The sequence below is a fragment of the Esox lucius genome, chromosome 14 (assembly GCF_011004845.1).
Source record: "Esox lucius isolate fEsoLuc1 chromosome 14, fEsoLuc1.pri, whole genome shotgun sequence".
Taxonomy (NCBI): Eukaryota; Metazoa; Chordata; class Actinopteri; order Esociformes; family Esocidae; genus Esox; species Esox lucius.
The window spans coordinates 22,554,902-22,576,342 of NC_047582.1; the positions used below are offsets into that span (position 1 = coordinate 22,554,902).

Genomic DNA, 21,441 nt, shown 5'->3' on the forward strand with positions numbered 1-21,441 from the left:
CTGACATCATTTCTATTTTATTCATTTAACCATCTACATGGGACTACATTCAAATCAATCTGTTGATATCCACAGTATTTTAGTTTTTTCTTGATGAAAAATGCAATTGCTATGATTGTCATTGACATAACGACAAGTGCAAATGCTAACATGCCTGTGGAAACGCCACATTTCAAATGCACATTGGATAACCTTTCATTAAAACCAATGCATTTTGTCATGTCTATGTTAATCACTTTATTGGCGTTACTCTGTATCCAACCAATTAATTGAATGTTGGAGCAGTTGCATGCCAAAGGGTTGTCACTAATATCAATTCTGCTCTTTTCTCCAAAGCTTTTGACAGTGTGTATGTCAACAATTTCGATGAGATTTCGGGCAAAATTGAGCAGGACAATATTTAGTGAGTGAAATGCCTTCATATTGACTACTACTAGTTTATTACCACTAAGATCTACATCCTTGAGATTGGTGAGGTAGGAAAATACGTTATTTTCCACAGCTACAATGCTGCACTTAGCCAAGACCAGGCTTTGTAGAAGAGGAGTATGCATGAATATCTCTCTGTTAGAAACAACATTGTCTTTAAATGAACTGTCCTTCAAATTTAGTTGCTCTAAGCTTTTCAGACCTTCCAAAAGGTTATCCTGGGTGCTAAGAGTACTGAAGTCCCATGATATATTTAATAATTGCAGCTGACCTAAGTTACGGAGAGGACCTTCTGCTGCAGCCTGGGGAATGCGGGTTACTTTCAAATTGCTGCAGTCCAATTGTGTCAACTTCGATGTTGCATTAAATGGCAGGTCAGCCCACTTCATGGAAGACGCTGGAAAGTTGTAGCTGATGTTAAGCTTACGGAGCTGACCTAGACCGGCTAGCTGGACTTCGCAGCACTGAACACCACCTGTTAGCAGCCTGCTCTGACTCAGATCCAAATGCTTAAGCTTGGTGGCATTCCTCAGGCAGCTCTCTTTAAAGTCCATCCCGGGTTTTAGCTGGTTCCCTCTCACAGACAGGACCGTCAGCTTGGACAGAGAAGCAGCGTTGGTCTGACAAAGGTCCTTGAAGCTATTCTCGTTCAGGATGAGGTGGGTAAGAGATGTCATCTTGGCAATGGAGGCTGGCAGCGAGTTAAGATGAGACCTGGTGAGGTCCAGCTTCTGAAGGCCCTTTAGGCACTCAAATGGGGTGTCATCGGTCAGATCATGGAAGTGCTGTAGTTGGAATCTCAGTTCTTTCACAGTAATGTTACAGAAAGCATGAAGGGATTCAGCACGTATGATTGCAGATGGGCTGTCCTCATAAGCCCTTAAGGAGAGAATGTTGGTCAGAACTCCTGTCAGTCCATCTAAGATTACAGAAATATCCCCTTTGCTGAAACAGTCACTGAAATCCAGGCTGTTGAATTGACAGGATTCAAATGCCTTTGGTTCAATAAAGACTATGTTGTTGCCTTTAAAGCTGATGTCAAGCAGACTGCTAGTTTTTAGTATGCCCATATCGGCAGCTGATAAATTCTGGATGGAATTCATTGCAAGGTTTAGTGTCCTAATTGTTTGCCAGTTGAACAGGTTTAAGTCAAGTAAGGAGTCGATATCATTGTCACCAAGGTCCAGTGTCTCTATAGAATTGAGATTCATGCGAGGGAGGAATTTCATGTCCGTCAATGACGTCTGAATTAAACTAATATGTTTCAGGGACTGAGGTCCTGCAAAAGCATAATCCGCCACAAACTGTAACTGGTTACCTATTAAGATAAGAGTTTCTAGGTCTGTTTGGTGGTCCAACACATTCTCGAATATCCAGTTTATGTTGCATCTGTAATTGAAAGAAAAACATTTCTGTTCATTTGTGGTATTTAGCAGGTAAAGCATTCAAGTTACAGAAAACACTAAATGAAGTGGTGTGTTGGGATTTAACACATTTTAGGCAATTGTTTTACATTACAGTTTAACCCTCTGTTATGTTGTGGAAAAATGTATTAGATTAGAGTTTATCTACCATTTGTTTTACCACTATACACTGTCTATAGAACTACAGCTCAGTTTGTCAATACAACAAATTGTGATATACTGACAAACAAGTTGTGTTAAAATACTGTGTTACAGGAAGTAACCAACCTGGTTAGATCCAATAAGATTAGGTCCTTTAGCCTAACAAAGGTGGTGTTGTAAATGGCTGGAAGATGGTTAAAGCTGAAATCCAAAGTCTTGGTGGAGTTAGGAAGGTCATCGGGTATGCTGAGTAAACCATGACCAGAGCAATCATAGCCATCTTCCTCATTAGTCTGGAAAAAAAAAAATATATATATATATATATCAATATACAGTATACACATATGCATATACATAAATACACAGATATACATACAGTTGTGCTCGTAAGTTTGCATACCCTGGCAGATACTGTGGCATTGAAAATATGACTGATCATGCAATAAAACTGTGTACTGTGTATTGCCCTCTTTAGCATCAATGACAGGTGCAGTCTTTTGTAATAGTTGTCTATGAGGCCCCAAATTCTTGCAGGTGGTATAGCTGCCCATTCGTCTTGGCAAAATGCCTCCAGGACATGCAAAGTCTTTGGTCATCATGCATGAACCGCACATTTAAGATCTACTCAGAGTGGCTCGATGATGTTAAGGTCAGGAGACTGTGATGGCCACTCCAGAACCTTCATCTTTTTCTGCTGTAACTACTGGAGACAACTTGGAATTGTGCTTAGAGTCATTGTCATGCTGGAAAGTCCAAGAGTGTCCCATGCGCAGCTTTCATGCAGATGAATCCAAATTCTGTGTGCCTTTAGAGCTCATGCACCCCCAAAACATCAGTGAGCCACCACCATGCTTCACAGTGGGGATGTTATTCTGTTCACTATAGGCCTTGTTGTCCCCTCTCCAAACATAACACTTATGGCTGTGACCATTAAGCTCTATTTTGGTCTCGTCATTCCAAATTACAGTGTGCCAGAAGTTGTGAGGCGTGTCAAGGTGTTATCAGCCATATCGTAACCGGGCTTTTTTGTGGCAATGGCACAGTAAAGTAAAGGCTTCTTTCTGGCAAATCGACCATGTAGCTCATTTTTGTTCAAGTATCGTCATGTTGTGCTCCTTGAAACAACCACACCGTATTTTTCCAGAGCAGCCTGTATCTCCTGAGGTTACCTGTGGGTTTTTCTTTGTATCCCGAACAAATTTTCTGGCAATTTTGACTGAAATCATTCTTGGCCTACCTGTCCTTGGCTTAGTTTCAAGAGATCCCTGAATTTTCCACTTCTTAATAAATGATTGAACAGTACTGACTGTCATTTGCAAGGCTTTTGATATCTTTTTATATCCTTTTCCATCTTTATAATGTTACATTACCTTGTTATGCAGGTCTTTCGACAGTTCTTTTCTGCTCCCCATGGCTCAGTATCTACCCTGCTCAGTGCATCCACGTGAGAGCTAACAAAATCATTGACTATTTGTACACAGACACTCATTTAAAAAGACACAGGTGTGGGAAATTCAACTTTAATTGCCATTTTCTCCTGTGTGTGTGTGTCACCTTGTATGTCTGTAACAAGGCCAAACATTCAAGGGTATGTAAACTTTTGATCTGGGCCATTTGGGTGATTTCTGTTATCATTATGATTTAAAAAGGAACCAAACAACTATGTGATAATCAGATGATTACTATCCTTAAATAAAAGACAGTTTATTTGCATGATCAGTCATATTTTCAAAATCCACAATGCCGCAAGTTCACAATTTCTGCCAGGGTATGCAAACTTTTGAGAACCACTCTATACACACACATTTTTATAAAGTTTTTTTTTAATAACATTGATAATAATGTAACCACATAATACCAATTAATGATCACGTGTATCACTTAATATGCAGAGTTAATGCTAAATGTAGTTAGTCAAGGTTGCTTAATCTCAATATTTTAGATAAATTGTAACATTAACATTTCAAGCATTTCCAAAAATCTATAAAATGACTTACCAGTTTACAAACTTTCTTTGGGAAAGAAATAATATTACTTGCCAAGTAAAGAACTATGAATACATGGATAGTCCAGTGTCTGTACATGATGGCAATGGCAAATCAAAAGAACAATAGAAACATTTCACATGATCTATACAAAAAGCAGAATCAATCACTAGTGGGAAGTACAAAGAAACCACAACTTCCACTGTGCTACAATGTCTGTATTGTTATGCTGATTAATCAGACAATAGAAAAAATCTCACACCAAATGCAAACAACAAGTTTAGAGAGTTTACAAATTTGAAGTTTGTGCAGGCATCGTCCATTAGCTATGTAATGCAAAAATGTAAAACAGGGCTATTAAACTCTATTTACTCTTTGTAAATGTAACACTGAGGAAGTATTACAATAGAATCCCAGTGATGTTTTCACTGTCTGGGACAAAGGCTTGGTTTGTCCTCAAGCCCATCTGTGTCTGTTTCCTATCACTCCCAGGGATTATGATCTGTGTAGAACTCAGCACAGTGTTACTGGAACCCAGCCCGTACCAAGAGATTGCTAAGAACAAGTCATTTGAGTTTGTGTCATCTCTCACTAACAATTGGAGCTCTGTCGTATGTGAGGCTGTCCCTAGACAAGGACAAGTGACAGTTTGTGAGAGTTGTCTGTGCTCTTTAGTGGCCCTCTAGATTAGTGACCAACACCAGAAATAGCTGAAAGATAAGATAAGGTCTATGAAAGCCTATGCTTAGAGAATGCCAGAAAATGGCAAACCTGTAGAAAATGTTTAAGTGCTAAGTGTTTGATAAAACTTTGTTAGTACCTGTTTATATTCAAATAGACAGACAGTAAGACAACAACAATTTAATAGACCTATAAAGCTCTAAATCAATTTTAATGTGTAATATTACTCAACTTTAATGTATAAAAGCAGTATAATATGATAGCAGTACCAGTGACTTGACAATTGGCACTCACTGTTCAAAACCAAAATAATTGCCATTCCATCTACAGACCCCAAATCTCTACCACATCAGTTACTTTACAATAGGTGTATCTAAAGAAGTCACAACAGTTTTTTGTTTACCAAACTCTTTACTGTGTAACAGGACTTGATACAAAGTCTTAGAATTACACTTTAAGATTACATAGAAGTGATGTGCAGTTTACATGTAGTATACATCCTGGAACAACAGAGGGCACTGTCATGCCATTTGTATTCTGACGTTCTGCAATTAAATGAATAGTAATCTGTTAAGCAACTCTATGCTATTGACAAACACAGAAAAAATGTCTTTCTGTATATATAGACATACATTGGGAGATAAGGATAATACCATGAACAAGTTACATATTCAATGGAGACACCAAAAAATGGCGGCCAGTTTCATGAACCCTAATGGGATGTCTTGCGATTTTGAGGTGCTCTTAATGAATTGAACATATTTAAGATACAGAATACTGAAATATAATACAAAACACAAAGCTATTTGTGACATAAACAATATTATGGATTATATTATAATTTATCATTGTTATTTAGATTTCATGGGCTGAATATTAAAATGCAGCAAGGATTGAGCCAAATCACTAGGCCAGTTAATGATACTGTCATCTCTTAGTGCAGCAGAAGTAGGCCCAGCACAGAAATGCATTACGCCCCCATATGATGACATACAATCACAATTAAATCCTGCAACCTCTGCCTTCCATTTAATTACCCTAGCTGCATCATCTATGCAATTACAGTACAGTCATGATCAGGCATATGAAGCCTATTGGTACCCACCCACATTAAGCCATTACAACGAATAAAAAGCCACCAAAGCACAAATAAATTTAAAACAAAATTCCATCATTGCTTCCATCTACAACCTATTTTAAAAACATGATACAGAGAAGTGCTAAACCATACATCTGACTAAAACCTACTGGAACCACAACATTTGATCATAATACTCTAACGCTAGCTGCTCTATAATGAACTCTGAACTTTCAGGGGTTGGTTGTCTTGTGACAAAACAGAATAACATAACCACATTCCCTTTTACCCATAGTTCCCTGTGCATTTGTGCTAACAACATGATTTTCTTTTTTTTACTGTGTGCATTAGGCTCGTGATTCAGGTTATGTAACCGAGTGTAAGCCATCAATCTATTGCATGGCCAGAATGCAGTATTTTCAGTGTCTTTTTGCCAAGGTATAAGTTTAGACAGACACAGGTCACAGAACAGAAGTCCAGCATCCCGGAATCCCAGCATCCCAGTTACAACAGTCATTTACAACATTAACATTGTTTACACTGTATTTCTGATCAACTTGATGTTATTTTAATGGACAAAATTAAACTTTTCTTTGAAAAACAAGGACATTTCCAAGTGACCCCAAACTTATGAATGGTAGTGTATTTGTTAACTTTGCACTAACTGGAGTGTCCTATTGTCATTTATCAATGAGTGGACATATTTGCACTTTCTTTTTTTCCACAGTAGTGAAACATTGTCTGAGCTTAGCAGTGTATTGACAGGAGGAAATCTTAAATTAGAAATGTTCATATATGTATGTTTACTTTTTTTGATAATTGTTTTTGTAAAGTCTGTTGATTTCAATACATTATATGTGTATACATTTTTATAAATGTGGCAAATTAGCTTTAATTGTTTAAACCACCTAAGAGATTGTTGTGTTTCTTTACATCGCAGGAATTTTACAGTCACAGCATGGTTTTGTTCTCATTGAAATTTAAAATGGTGTGATATTTCTTATAAAACACTAATACTCAATATCAATTAAACAGAAATTGTTTTTTTAATGGGAAATATTTGTGAGACAAAATCAAACAGAAATATGTTGCTTTCATAAGTATTCAACCCTATAGACCAGAGGTTCCCAAACTAGGTTGGGGAGAATGTTTTACAATTGACTCTCATTGCCTCAAATAAGAAATAACAATTAAACACACTTTCTTCACATGGTTGGGGTCGTGTGAATTTTTAGATATCGAAATGGGGTCATGGGACAAAAATGTTTGGGAACCCCTGCCATAGACATTAATGATTAGTAGAACGGTTTCCACTGGGGAAAAGATCAAGTCCCAAAGCCTCATGATAGAGCAGGAGACATAGCCCTCTGTAGGGTGTTGTCTTTTCAATGGTACATTAAAGAGGTGTTCTCAAGCTCTGTGGTCTCTAAAGATCATATCCTGGCTAAATTCTCAACCTGACCCTATTTATCCTCCAACCTATATGTCGCCCTGTTCCAGGTACTCATAGAACCATAAGCATTTTCTAGTAATGCAGAGACAACAGTACAGTCAGTCTTTTTCCTAACCCTCAGCCTTGAACTCAGCTGCATATAGCCACGCCCTCACTCTCTCTTGTCCAAGCCAAACACAACAATAATAAGGCCCTGTTTATTTTAGGTTTGGATGCCATACAACAACCCCAGGATGACTTGTTGCTTTCCTGGGAAAGTGATGGGCACAGCCTGGCTAACCTTCTGTTAACATTCCCTTACATTAAATGTGCTCCATGAGTAGACTGTGAGTTATAAAAAAAGGCACTTTAGAGAATTTGGATAAAAAGTGGGAGAAAATTGATATGTTGGCATTCAGGATTGGAAATAGGTACAGTATACACATTGTGTTATATACCAAAATATGCACAGAGTTGCTATAAGTAATGTTAGTACATTCAATATTCATTCTCATTAAGTACAATTGTGCTCTGTGACACACATTATTATGCTAAGCTATAAATGTTGTTCATGTGATACACATTGCATAGATACACACACGTTAACATATACAGATAGAGAGAAGGACCTTTATTGGAAAGGTAGAATTGCTGGATTTTCTCCATGTTACTGTCAATGACTAGCTCCTTCCATTTCCGTTTTATCTTCCTAAAGTGTATATTTTTCTTGATTGTTTATCTTTTTAAATTGCATTGAAAGTATAGGGAGTATATCTTTTATTTTACCATAAGCGGTTATCAGTGTCTAACAACCAGTTTCTTTTTACCAATACATTATGTCTAAAGTGCTACTTCCTTAAAGGGGCACTGTGTAGAATCCTGCCTCAAACGTTTACAAGACTGAATTTAAACAATAACAAGACTCCTCTTCCCGTACTGAACATGACCGGAATAATATCATCTAGTCCAGGGTGGTTTAGTGTGTGGGGGTAGTCCTGTCTGAAGTGAGTGTGGAGACTGCACGTCAATGCAAACTGATAGATGGACTGGCAAGAAAGTTTAAATTGAGAACATCTCATGCACTCCAAATATTTTTGTGCAATTGGTTTTAAAACATTAATTTAACATTAACTGCAGATGTCTTCTGATCATATACGCTAGTTTTGATTCTAGTAGGACAGTAAACATCTTATAAATGTCTCTTTTAAAGATGCATTGTGGCAATATAAGTACTAAACCCTTGACATGCATGATCTAACAACAAAATTATCGTATCATTAGAATACATTATTACAATGTCTACTTAGGATTGACTCAACAATTATATTTTGGTCTGACTACTCTGTTATTTTGTGAAATATTTAGCTGAAACAGTCTTTACAGATGTATGTACTGTAGTATAAGTGAGACATTCATTCTATGGTGTACATTTTCAAACATTACCAGAGGTATTGACAGTGTTATCTATGATTAAGAAATTAATAATTTATGTTAGTCCTACACTGCAGATAACACCAGTGATCATATTTAGCTAAAAAAATTATAATATGTCTGGCACTAAAACAAATAATAATAGCATAAGGTAAGAAGACAAACTATTCAAATTATGAAGTAACAACTTTCTTAGAGTTACACTTAAACCAAGAGGTTGCTAAAGTGTGGGTTCACAATCATTTTGGTAGGTGTGTATCACCAAATATAAATGAAGTGGATAAGATAGGTCACTAAGAGACTGGATGGTAACTCCCAGACTCCCATGCTGCATTACAATGCAAATAAATGATTGTCAGATTGTCAGATTGTCCTTTAAGTATACATATTTTGCAGGTTATAACCCATAATACGAAATGGTTCATGAAGTACACATTGGATGAGAGGGAATACAAAAATGAAGTCACTAAGAGACTGGATGGTAACTCCCAGACTCCCATGCTGCACTTCAAGATAAAACATTATATGGAATTTACCACGACATTTGTGATCCTAGCAACGCCTCTATCTGACAGACTTTTAGCATGTAATGTAGTGTAATGTAGAGATGTAGCCTAATCATATTGATGTGGAAAGCAATGGTTTAGAAACCCTTTCCAAAGGGGCTGTACAAAACCCATAAGGTTTAATGAGAAATCCTATTTTGGCCAGCTTTGTAAACTCTAACATTGATTGATCCCACCATAGGTGTCCAACTGGTTATTGTTTTCTAATGCCTCTTAATATGAAAGTAATCTAAAAGTAATACTGAGTTTGAGTAATCGAAAAGTTATGTTACTGATTACAAATGTGGGCAGGTAATTGTATCTGTAATGGATTACATTTAAAAAGTAACCTACCCAACCCTGTGGATAGGTGCACCAAATGTTTGCTATCATACCAAAAAAAACATCCAGAAATATCACCAGAGACTGGCAAAACACTGCATTCTAACTGAACGATGCTCGTACAGCAGAAGTCTCTAAGAACTCCATGGTAGAATCAAGGGGTCTAAAGGTTTCTCTTTCCACAAACTGGAAGTGCATGAGTCAAATGTCTGAAAGACAAAGCAAAAACTAAGGATAGAAGAAACTTCTGCTCTCGAAAATGAATTTCAAGACATGACTGACGTTTGCCAGACACCATGTCTAGCAAGACTGAAACACTGCCTTTGGACAGAAGGACCTCATTCCAACAGGAAAGCAGGGAGATGGTGTTCTTATGGTTTGGGGTTGATTTGCTGCCATCACTGAATCAACTATGAATTCCATATTGTTCCAGAGAATTCTTGAGGAGAATGGTATTTGCCAAAAAGCTGAACCAAACATGGATCTTGTAACAGTACAATGATACAAAACAGAGAGGCATAGCTACAACAGAATGTCTCAAAAAGAAGAAATAGAGTGTTATGGAATGGATGAATCACAGTAGACATGCTTTAGCAATATTTTCATAACTAGGGGGAAGAGAAAGAACTGAGGGGGTTGGGGGTAAAAAGAAAGTGGGGGGAGGAAATCCCTCTATAAAACATGGGGCCAAGGCCATGGATTAGGAGAGTGACACTGCCCTGGTGTGGTCACACACTAGGTTGCATTAGTGATTTGTCTGACAGGGATTTAATGCCTGAGGCTTAACACCGATCAGTCAGACATTCCCTTGTCTTTGGGACACCTTGCCTGCCTGCATTTGGCTCCAGGGCACAGAAGCCTCCATTGTTGAACTGTAAGGCATTAGGGTCAGCTCAAATCAGCGCTGTAAAGTTACCTGACTAAGACACTAGAATTAGTCCAGATTTGGCTCAGGGTTGACAATGTCTGATGGGGATTTATTTGAAAGTCTATGTCACTAGAGTTGGAAAATGTGCGATAACACTTCAGCAAGTGTACCAGATGTTTTTTCCCCAATGACAAACAAAGTCAGTATGCAAATATTTGTCTCTCATTTAAAACGTTAACTGATATATTATGAAATGTTTTATTCACAGCAATGTATTCTATTCATTTTTGTATATATTTATATTATATATAAACATAACATAACCAACTTCCAAAGCACTAGCTTAGGCCTATGCTGCGCAATTTACAATCAAACATCGGATTCCACAGGATTCCATGTAATTGGGCTGGAATGTTTTGGATTTTAAACCTTGGTGATAGAAGCACCAAACTGCATGCACATAACTAGAAAAGGGTTTTAATTATTCAGTAAATTAAGGGCCTTCACATAATGAATGCATTAACCCCACAGACCCATGGTATAGATTAGCAAAAAAAGACTATATAAAATGTAATTTTATCCTTATATTAAAAAATAGATCTAACCATTGAGATGTAATTTTTCATAAAATGGTTATCCGTGAGTTCCTGTTTCATGTGGTTATATGAGATTGCGCAAATAGAAACTCACAACTATCAGCATGGGAAAGCTCAGAGAACAAAGAAACAAAATGAAAGAAACAAAATGACCTTCATTAAGCAATGGATATAAAATATCCATATCCATTTTCAGGATAATAATTACAAGCTTTAATCAACTGGAGCAGTGATGATCTAACTGACATTAGAATAACAGATTGTAGGCTTGTAGTATATCAGACTAGCTACTCAGAGCACTGTAAAGCATATTACACTAAACAGGAATAGAGGCCTATTTTAAAGTATTCCTTTTATTAGTATTCACCCAACTGTCCCTCACATCCCTTTTACAAGTCTCCTGCTTCTGACTTAGGCAGAAATAGTCAAATATCCCTGTCAAAAACATATACTAACAGACATGAGTACGGCACACTGAAGGCCAATTGTCTACACAATAAACAAACGGTAACGCAGAGGACCGTAAGGCCTCCTAAGATGACTGGTGGACTGGGCTGATGGCAAATTTCATCAATGCATTGCCCTAGTGCTCACATTTCCTCTGACAAAATACTTCTTATATTTTTCCCATTGTTCCCAGTTATTTTACTTGACACCATCATGTTCAAGGATGCACTACAACACAAGAATCCCATGATTCCCACAAGGCAGAACCGTGGACCCAAATGTGGACTTGGAGGTAGAATCCTTTGCACAGGACCAGGGAAACGCAGTCTCGTAGTCAGTACTGTAGGTATGCGAATGTTGGCAACGGAGTAGAATAGCCAAGGTACATTGAGACAGACTGGTTTGTTGGTCGGTGGGCAGGTAGAGGTCGGTAACTGGAGTAGAAGGGCAGAGGTACACTGGGGCAGACAGGCTCATAAATAGGAACAAACAGGCAGAGAACATAACCGGGAAGACAGAAATACAATATGGGTAACGGGGAAACCACTGGAAACAAAGCACGCTAGAAACGACTGTACGGGGACAAGACGATCTGGCAACTGCCAGAACAGAGAACAGGGGTTAAATGCACAGTGGGCAAATGGGGAACCAGGAACACCTGGTGGGGATGGAGACATGACAACAGATGAAACATATCAGGGCATGATGACTGCATACTGTAGAGGAAAGAACAGACAAACATCTAGATGGCAATTTCAGTGTCCTCAGTCCCTTAGTAACATTTTCATTTAATAATATTTCATCAATGACAATAGAAATGTATACAGTAAAAGATCATGTTCAAGGATCCATTTTTGTCACGTCATCGTAATCATCATCGTCAGGAAATAAACGTTAAAAGAGATTTTTTGCCACAATTCTTGTTAACAAAATGAACACTGCAGTCACCCCACCATGTCATTATTCATAAAAGACTCAATGACTACAAATGATTTAGGATCTAGAAAGAAATGTTTAACAGCTCTTTAATATGCAGCCCTTTCTTTTTTCAAGGGACCAAAAGAATTGGACAATTGACTCAAAAGCTGTTTTATGGACAGGTGTGGTCTATTCCTTCATTATTTCTTCACCAATTAAGCAGGTAAAATGTCTGAAGTTGATTCCAGCTGTGGCATTCGCAATTGGAAGCTATTGCTGGGGAACCCACAAACATGGTCAAAGGAGCTATCAGTGCAAGTGAAACATGGCATCCTTAGGCTGGCCTGTCTCAGAGAGATAGCAGGAACATTAGGAGTGGCCAAATCAACAGTTCTGAGAAAAAAAAGAATGCACTGGTGTTCAACCCCAAAATACAGTTGTCAATGTCCAAATATTTTCAGACCTAACTGTATAATCATTACCGCTAGTAACACTTGTGGATAGATTTCAGAACTATAAGGTACACTCTGGACAAACCCCAACCTTAGGGCTAGATCAGCATAATGTTCCCTTTTGTTTGGTCATTTTGGTGCCACAATGGGGGCGCGCATGCGTCAAGCATATCTATGAATACAAATGCAATCACACCTGATAAGGCCCAACGGGTGTGTAGGAACTGGGAGCCCCAACTCCCATGATATAAATTACCCAGCTACACCTGTATTCACTGATTTACTTCTCTTCGTGTGCTTCCGTGTTTGGCAGATCTCACATCTGTTTTGCTCTCTTTTTTCTAGTGAAGGTCTTTTTTTCTTCTGACCATTTTCCGTTTCCTCCTGGTTTGCTTGCTGCTGATCTTCTCCAATCTCTTCCTTTCCTAAGCAGCCATGCTGATGTGTCTTGCTATCCTGGTTGTTGGCAAAGTGGTTCATGGAGCCTGTCCAATGTGATGGCTACCACTTGTTTACATGAATTGGGGTCCAGTTCAATTAACGTTCTCCTCTTGTGGGGTCGTTGCTACCCCTAGAGTTTGCAGGCTGTTACTGTTTTCTGTACAGCATTGTTTTTGATCGTCTTGGTTGTCTTGTCATTGGTTGCTATGGCCATGCTCGCTTGCAGGAGCGAGTAAAGCATGCACATGCATGCAGGCATGCATGCATGCACGAGTGTGGCCTGCTTTTGTGCTGAGCCCACGTTTTGCCAGTGCATGTGTCGGTGTCTCCCTCGGTCTCGTCCTATTCCAGTTTCCCCCAGGATTTCCAGTGTGGGTGCCTTGTCTCTCTGTTTGGCTGCTCTGCCGGCTTATCAGGCTCAACGGGCCGTTTTCTCCTTCTCCTTTATTTGGTTCTCCTCCGCTGACAGACGCACCTGGCTGCCTTTGTGGGGCGTCGAGTGGGGTGTTGGACACCCTTCTCTGTCACCACATGGGCAGTTGGCATCCGTTACGTTGTTGGAGGTGCCGCTGCCCCTCTGCATTTCCTGTTTCATCGTGTCACCCTTCCTCTGGTCCTGCCTAGGACCCTGCTTTCCCGATTTGGTCTTGTCCTGGCAGGTTTGGCATCAGGTGGTCCCCTGCGTGGACCCTCCTTAGGTGATGTGCATGTACAGACACTGGTTTGTCATATTCTGTCATTCCCATTCTGAGTGCGGGGATGGCTTTGCTAATGCGAACTCTGGTGGTGTTTGTTGTGCTTCTGTCAGGGGCTCTGGTTGGTGGTTGGTGCTGCCGATGTTTGGGTGTGTTGAAGGTCTGGCTGTTCATGGTGCCTTTTTCTGCTTAGCCAATTCAGACCACTAATTTGGTTTACATCAGTTTGGAGAATGTTTGCTTCTGTGTGTTGCTTTACTCTCCCACGTATGACATGCCTCTGGTTATTTTTTTCCTGGTCCTCTTTTTCCAGCGGTTTTTCCTGCTGTTTTTCAGGCGGCTTTGAGTTTCACATGTACTTGTTTTTCACGGATTACTTCCTTAAGGGTTAGGAGGGCATTGTGTGTAAGCTGCTCTGTGGGGGTTTTGTTTACCTGGAGCTTTTGACAGCTGTCCGATGCTTCCCGCTGGTCCAGCGTGTCTGGTTCGGTCCAACGATGGGATTGTGGTGGTGTGTGTCGGCATTCATGGTGAGACGTTTACCCCCTTTCTGTTGACAATGGCACACTGTGGGTTGGAGCACTTGCTTTCGGTCACTGTCTTTGACTCAGGCACATCCCCATTGAGGCACCTCGTTCTCTCCCATAGGGAACGAAGATTATAGACATAACCCAAGGTTTTGAGTAATTAAAGAGCAGCCAGTAACCCAGTACGTACTGTTCAAATGTCTATAACCTTCAATTTCTACTTAGGCAGCCTTCTGCAGACCTCATTACATTCATTACATTACATTTTTAGTCATGCTGTGAAGTCTCCCTATCTGCTTCTTCCTTTGTCAGATTCAGCTGCAATGACCTTACTTCTCATATTTGTCCGGATGTTGCTGAATGCCGATCGGCTACAACAACTACCATGTTGTAACTATTTGGGAATTGAAATTCAGGCACATATTAATAAAGGGTATTGTTAAACTTGCACTGTAAACAACAGAGCGCGTCAATTAAATGGCACACACTGGAGACCATTATTTCAGAACTGAAGACAGTGATATGCACAGCCATACTGAACACATTCACTCACGTGACTTGTGCAAAACATTAACACAGATAAATGATGTGGGGTGAAAGGCCTAACACACAGTCAGTGGCGTAGAGTGATGACGGCCAGGCATGGTGCAAGAGCCCATCCCCCCGGAAAATGACAATGCGGTATATACAGTATCTCACAAAAGTGAGTACACCCCTCACATTTTTGCAAATATTTGATTATATCTTTTCATGTGACAACACTGAAGAAATGACACTTTGCTACAATGTAAAGTAGTGAGTGTACAGCTTGTATAACAGTGCAAATTTGCTGTCCCCTCAAAATAACTCAACACACAGCCATTCATGTCTAAACCGCTGGCAACAAAAGAGAGTACACCCCTAAGTGAAAATGTCCAAATTGATGCAGACATAATTTCTTGTCTGGCTAACGTTGCAATGCAATTATACTTATACTTATACTTCCCTATCCCCACCCCATTTATCAGACCATCTCTGAGACCTTCTCCCATGCTTCACTTCTCTCAATAATTCATCACTGACCACTGGTTGTGTCCCTTTTGATAAAAGGGGATCTGTCAAACAATAAATTGGGTTTGCTATACATCATGTTTTCTGGGATACATCATATCCTCACATGGTCTGTCCTATTCCGGCTCTGCGGATTACACTAAAACAACTTATTCACTTACCCTAACCTCAGTTACAACTCAACACTGATATCTAGATGTAGCTAATCTCGTCAAGGGTTTGACTACAGTAGCATGATTTCCGTTAGACAAATTTATACAATTCAATTATTATTTAAATCACAAGAGCAGCATCTGGACAGCACATGTTCTAGTGGTCAAGAGTGTTGTGTCTGTTAATGAGAAATGTAGATCTCTGGGCCATTTCATGTAAATTCTTCACAGCATGGGCATTACTGTAGTTAAAATAAGCTACGGAATAAAGGGTTGTTAGTAAAGTACATGGAAACTACATTGTTTATGCACTAATATGTGTTCAGCTCACGCGCTGTTAGTGTGCTGTTACACACATGCTGTTAGTGTGCTTTTACACACATGCTGTTACTGTGCTGTTACACATATGCTGTTACTGTGCTGTTACACACATGCTGTTTGTGTGCTGTTACACACATGCTGTTACTATGCTGTTTGCTTTATGCGCCATGCTCTCTACCGCAGCAAACCACGGTAGGAATAACCTTTCTAGAGTCTTAGTTTGATGTAATTCAATTCCTGCCAGGCTCATTTATTCAAATAGAATTAGTGGGTGAACTCAACAGGAATTTCAAAAAAGAATCACCGAAAAAGAGGTGCACAAGGGCCACACTAGGGAAGTCAACTTGCATAGTGACTTCCTGGGTCTGTATGATGCTAGGGGTGTAGAACATCTGGATATAGGATAGAGAAATATGGGGAGGGACTTTACTTTTTTATTATGGTTTTATTTTAGCTAATGACAATACTGCATGGACTGACTAATGACCGAGACAGAAAAATGCCCTGCATTCAAGCTATTTAATTAGCAAATTACATATCTGAGCTAGGGAGCTAATGGCATTCAGAAAAAAAGGCTACTCGATTTGACTCTTGATGGCTTGAAGGCTACTTGATTTGACTCTTGATGGCTTGAAGGCTCCTCGATTTGACTCTTGATGGCTTGAAGGCTACTAGATTTGACCCTTGATGGCAAAAGAAACCATCCCAAAAAGACATTAGCTTAGTAGTTAAAGTAAGACTGCTGGGAGGTCCACTGAATTTGAGCAAGCCAACATTAGTTTCACCAGCTACTGACAACATCTGTCTAAATTATTGTAATGACATGATGATGTTGAAGGCAATGTCGTTTTACGCCCTTTTGCAATGTTAATTAGACAATTGAAAAAGGTAATTAACCCCAGTCTTTAGCTCCGTACATCCAATCAAATTATAGAAGTGCAAAAAAAAATTGTCATCCAAATTCGCTGTGTATCCTTCATTGATGTCACCACTTGCAGTTAGCACACTCGTAATAGAACTTCATTAAATACTTCTTATGAAATGTTCATGCTGATTGATCCAGGTCAGGATCATGCATCTTACAGTCACAGTGTAAATGGGTGAAAAAGCCATCTCAGCATTGTGGTAACTGTAATAATAAGCTGGAGGCAGAATTAGTGAAATCATCACTAGGTTGGTTGCCAAAAACTGCATCAACTTTTTCCAACATGCCTTTCTGATGCCATACAGATGCCAAAAAAAGTATGCTAACAATAAAAGTAATTGTGACATTCAAAAATGTTAGAATGTGCAGCACTAGATCTAAACATTAGGTACAGCATTTAAACATTAGACTCAACTAGTTACCTAAGCATGGCATGCTCATTGTTTCCAATCACATTGTTTCTATTAGTTTAGAAACACAGAGTGTCCTATGCCTCACAATACTCATGTATTAGTTGTGCAAGCTTATCTCCACTGCTAGCCAATCCAAATATAGCTACATCTCGATAAGACTTAATTAGATGTAATTTACAACAATTTGGTCTGCAGGTTTGCAGCTGTGTTGACATGAAGAGCATTCAAAGTGTCTTCAGTTTCACTATACATCTGAAGAGATTAAACTGTTAGCATAATAAACAATGCCATCTTAGAAACACTTCCCTGCTGTTTAGACGTAATTGTTGCTAGGAAAGCTCTAATGCCCCATAGCTTGTTGGTATGTTTACATTTTAGTCATTTAGCAGACGCTCATTTACAAACCAACAATTCACTAATTTTTAAGATAGTTAGGTGACACAACAATAAAATCCATTAACAGTAAGTGATGTGTGTGAGAAGTTTTAACTTTTCTACTATTTTATGGAGTTAGTGCACTCTGCTTTCTACTAGTAGAAATCTCAATACAGAAAACATAATTAAATAGAAGAAAACCACATAATTAGTACATTACATTCTCACTGACTTTAGCCCATTTGTCTTTTTTACAGTCCTCTAAAATGTAATATGCTTCAGTCTCTACATAAGGCCCAGTGAAAACTTGTACTTTCTTTCCCATGGCCTGTTCTGGAAGCTCCAGCAGGAAATGTTATTAGTGATAAAATCAAATAAACTTTGCTTCTTGCAATGGTGAGTGACGCAGCTTGGGCAAATCAGATTAACACAGCAACTGAATTGCTTTGGCCCCAAGCCCAACTTAATTTCCTATGTATTTGTTCACTCTGCTGCCAGCAGATAACACTTGAAGCAATGTTTCTCTCCTCTACCTTGGCCAATTACCTGACGATCCAGCGTCGATAACAAAATGGATGAGTGCACGAGGAGCGATTAAGCCGCATTAGTCTCATCTGTTTGGCCCTTTTCTTCTAAGTATGTGTGCTTGTGTGTGTGATTGTGCTGGTGTATGTGCCTTTGTGTATGAGGTGGTCTTTCTCCTTTTTTTGTTTCTGAGGAAAACAACGTCAATGGGGAACATTAGGTACACATAAATATAACATGTTTTTTCCAAGCTATGAAGGGAGAAGTTGAGTCATCTATTAAAGACATATAACAGTAATTCTCTCAATCTACCGTAAAAGCTTCAGAGACAAAACAAATGTTTCTTTAAATATTTGAATAAATACAAAGAGCCACTTCACCCTGAGGGAACCTTAGGTGGTGTGTATCATGTTTGACAGATTTCTAGAGCAGTGAAATTTGTTTCTCACATAATCTGCCAGTAGGACTGCAGGGAGGTTTTTGTGTGCCAAACAACACACAGAGTGTTTTTGTTGACTGAAGGGTGATTAAAATCTGAAAAATAAATGTAGTCATGTTTTTTTTAATTTCTCAAACTTCCATATTACACTGATCACGCTTAATTTATGCATAACCATGGTTGTCCTTAATTGATAGAGTTATTGGCTGTTTCTAAAACATCATCCAAGTAGAATGACTGACTGGATACTGCTAGCTAGCTAGCTAACTCTCTTTAAATTGTACCACCCCAATGGCTTGTCATCATTATCATTTTTGGAAGTGATCTTGCATGGTGATATTGAAAAATACATTTGAACCTGAGCTTTCTACTGATGATGACCGGGTGAAAATACACACTGAAATACATATTGAAATATGCATTGAATATGGTAAAGATAAGACTATAGTTCAAAGTAAATAGGATCAGATATCAGATAATCTCTGCCTTACACCTCAGGCCAGGTTCCTCTTAGCACCTTGATACTTATGGATGCCGTTTTCTTACAATGAGTACATTCATTATTCAGATTTCACTAGTCCCTCAAAATACACATTTTGATGGAATAGAGTGTAAGATTTAGTTTGCAATGCCGACAACCATCTTGCTTCTTCTAGCCAATTATGAGTGAAACAAATCTCACTTACCAAGAAATCTCTCAAACATGATAACACCAACAAACCCCAGGGTGGAATGCTCCTTTAATGAAATGTGCAAATGGGGTCGCAGCCACAAGTAAATCGTCCAGCTAGGAACTGACTTAAAGCACACATCAATTCCTCAAATAGTACATTGACAAAACTAAAAGTTTGCAATGGCCATCTCAGTCTCTGGATATAAACACACCAAACAGTTCGTTTGAATCTTTGATATATTTGTAATGACTTTATCCTGTTTGCTTTTAACATCATTAATATCTGAATTTAAAATGTAAAATTCCACAAAGAAATTGCTAATTGACCACACAATCTCTATTTTGCAATGGCCATTTCAGTTTCTGAAACAGAAAACATTAAAAACCATTGGCTTGAATTCAAGTGGGTGCAGAATGAAAAGTGTTAAGGCTCTTGAAGGATTCTGAATAGAGGAATGGTCTGAGATCCCCCCCCACCCCATAATGTGTTTAACATAACAGTTGTGCCAATAATTTTCATTTTGAGAAAACAAAATAATAATTGTTTCAACAAATACATAATTTTTCAATAAAATATCCTCATGCAAAAAAACTCTATATTTAGATTACTATGTTTCTTTTTTTTAATCAAGGGTGCCACAAATGTAGATCTTTATTACATTTCACATATTTCCACATTTACTACAGTACAACTTGGCAGTTATTTAAGATTACCTGTTTTATGTGCGGCTCACCATGCAGCCTGTGACTTGGCTGTGTTGATGTGAGCTGAGTTTGAGGCCTCTCTGTTCCCATTTTTTTTATTAGGCCAGATGGTTGCTTCATGCTCACACACACAGCACAAGGCCTCTTAATCATGTAAGCCTTTGACTCAGCTTGTTGGGCTTCTTGGCTGTTATTGCGCTAAAACTCTTAATGTGAACCATTCCGGTTCCAGAGGCTAATTGTCAGCAATAATATGTCTCCAGAGCTCTGATTATTATTTCACTGAATAAGTTTCCCGTTAACCTTGTTCTTTCTCGTTCTCTTTTTCTCTCACTCTTTCTTTGTCTTTACTGTCTTTCTCTTTGCCTCCCACCACTTTGCCTCCTCCTCGTATATACTTTCTCAGTTCCTCTCACCATCTGTTTCTTGGGGCCAGGTTAGAAATACATTACCGGAGCTTCTGAGCCTGGTGTTTGCTTTCCTTTGTGGTAAAGATCAGGAAACGAGAGTGAGACGCCGACAGGATTTGTACACTGTGCCACTCTCTGGGGTCCACACATGTATAAAAAAGAACATGCATGGGTTGAGGGAAGGTACTGTGTTGTGTTTACAGAATTACAGCAGCATTTATAAAATAGGTTGCTTTTGTGGCTTGGATAGCGTCCCCAGCTCAGGACCCAAAGCTCTAACCATAATACCAGGCTGTTCCCAACGAAAACTTAGTCCCCAGTTGTAACTCCTGCTCACCTTCTGAAACTTTTTCTCTCATTCAGCTCAGGTGAAATGCAGTGGAGCCCTAACTGCCAGCCAAACTTGCTACTGCTGCTCAGGACTCACAATTAATACATTTATCAGTTAACTGGTTGGAGGGGCAGTAAATGAATGTACCTTATTTGTAGCTACAGGAGATCTCCCAAAGAAATGTAAACCATTCTACAGAATGTTTTGCCATAATGACTTGCCCTAAGCATCATGGGTAATAAGTTTTGTTTGTAACCAAGTCATTTAAAACGTCTGCTCTCTCTCTGACTCTTAAAAACTTCAGATCATTGTCTGAAACCTAGAAAGCCCATATTTTATTGACATATACGAACTGTGAAGAATACTGCTATACACAGTATCTTCATAGTGCCTTGCAAAAGTATTCAAACCACTGACAAATTCTCAAATTTACCAGTATTACAAATTTTACATTGAAATTTGATATTTTATATTATAACACTGAAACTCAAATTCACTGTTTAGTGACATTGTTTTCACATAAGAAAATCTTTGTAAGAAAAAGAAAAACCTGAATAGTGTGGCTTGTGTAAGTATTTAAACCTTATGCAGTAGAACAGGGCTGCCCAATCCTGTTCCTGGAGATTTCCTATCCTGCAGGTTCTCTCCAACTCTAATTTAAAACACCTGATTCTAATAATTAGTTAGATG

At 38.8% G+C, this 21,441-nt stretch overlaps 1 protein-coding gene across 1 annotated transcript; it reads right to left on the reverse strand.

Moving 5' to 3' along the window:
• Nucleotides 1–17: 17 nt before the first annotated feature.
• Nucleotides 18–20,100, reverse strand: cd180 (CD180 molecule). Its single transcript, XM_034297054.1, has 3 exons — nt 20,020–20,100; nt 2,121–2,287; nt 18–1,818 (listed from the first exon to the last, which is right to left on the reverse strand). The coding sequence occupies exons 1-3, from the start codon at nt 20,098–20,100 to the stop codon at nt 18–20; spliced, it is 2,049 nt and encodes a 682-aa protein (XP_034152945.1).
• Between the last annotated feature and the right edge of the window lie 1,341 nt (nt 20,101–21,441).

Bases quoted from the DNA above. Each gene is read 5' to 3' on its own strand.
- cd180 (XM_034297054.1), bottom strand. From the start codon at position 20,100: ATGGGAACAGAGAGGCCTCAAACTCAGCTCACATCAACACAGCCAAGT. The intron at 2,288-20,019 runs GTAATCTTAAAT...TTTTTTTTCCAG, and splicing joins GTGAGCCGCACATAAAACAG to ACTAATGAGGAAGATGGCTA. The intron at 1,819-2,120 runs GTTGGTTACTTC...TTTCAATTACAG, and splicing joins ATCTTATTGGATCTAACCAG to ATGCAACATAAACTGGATAT.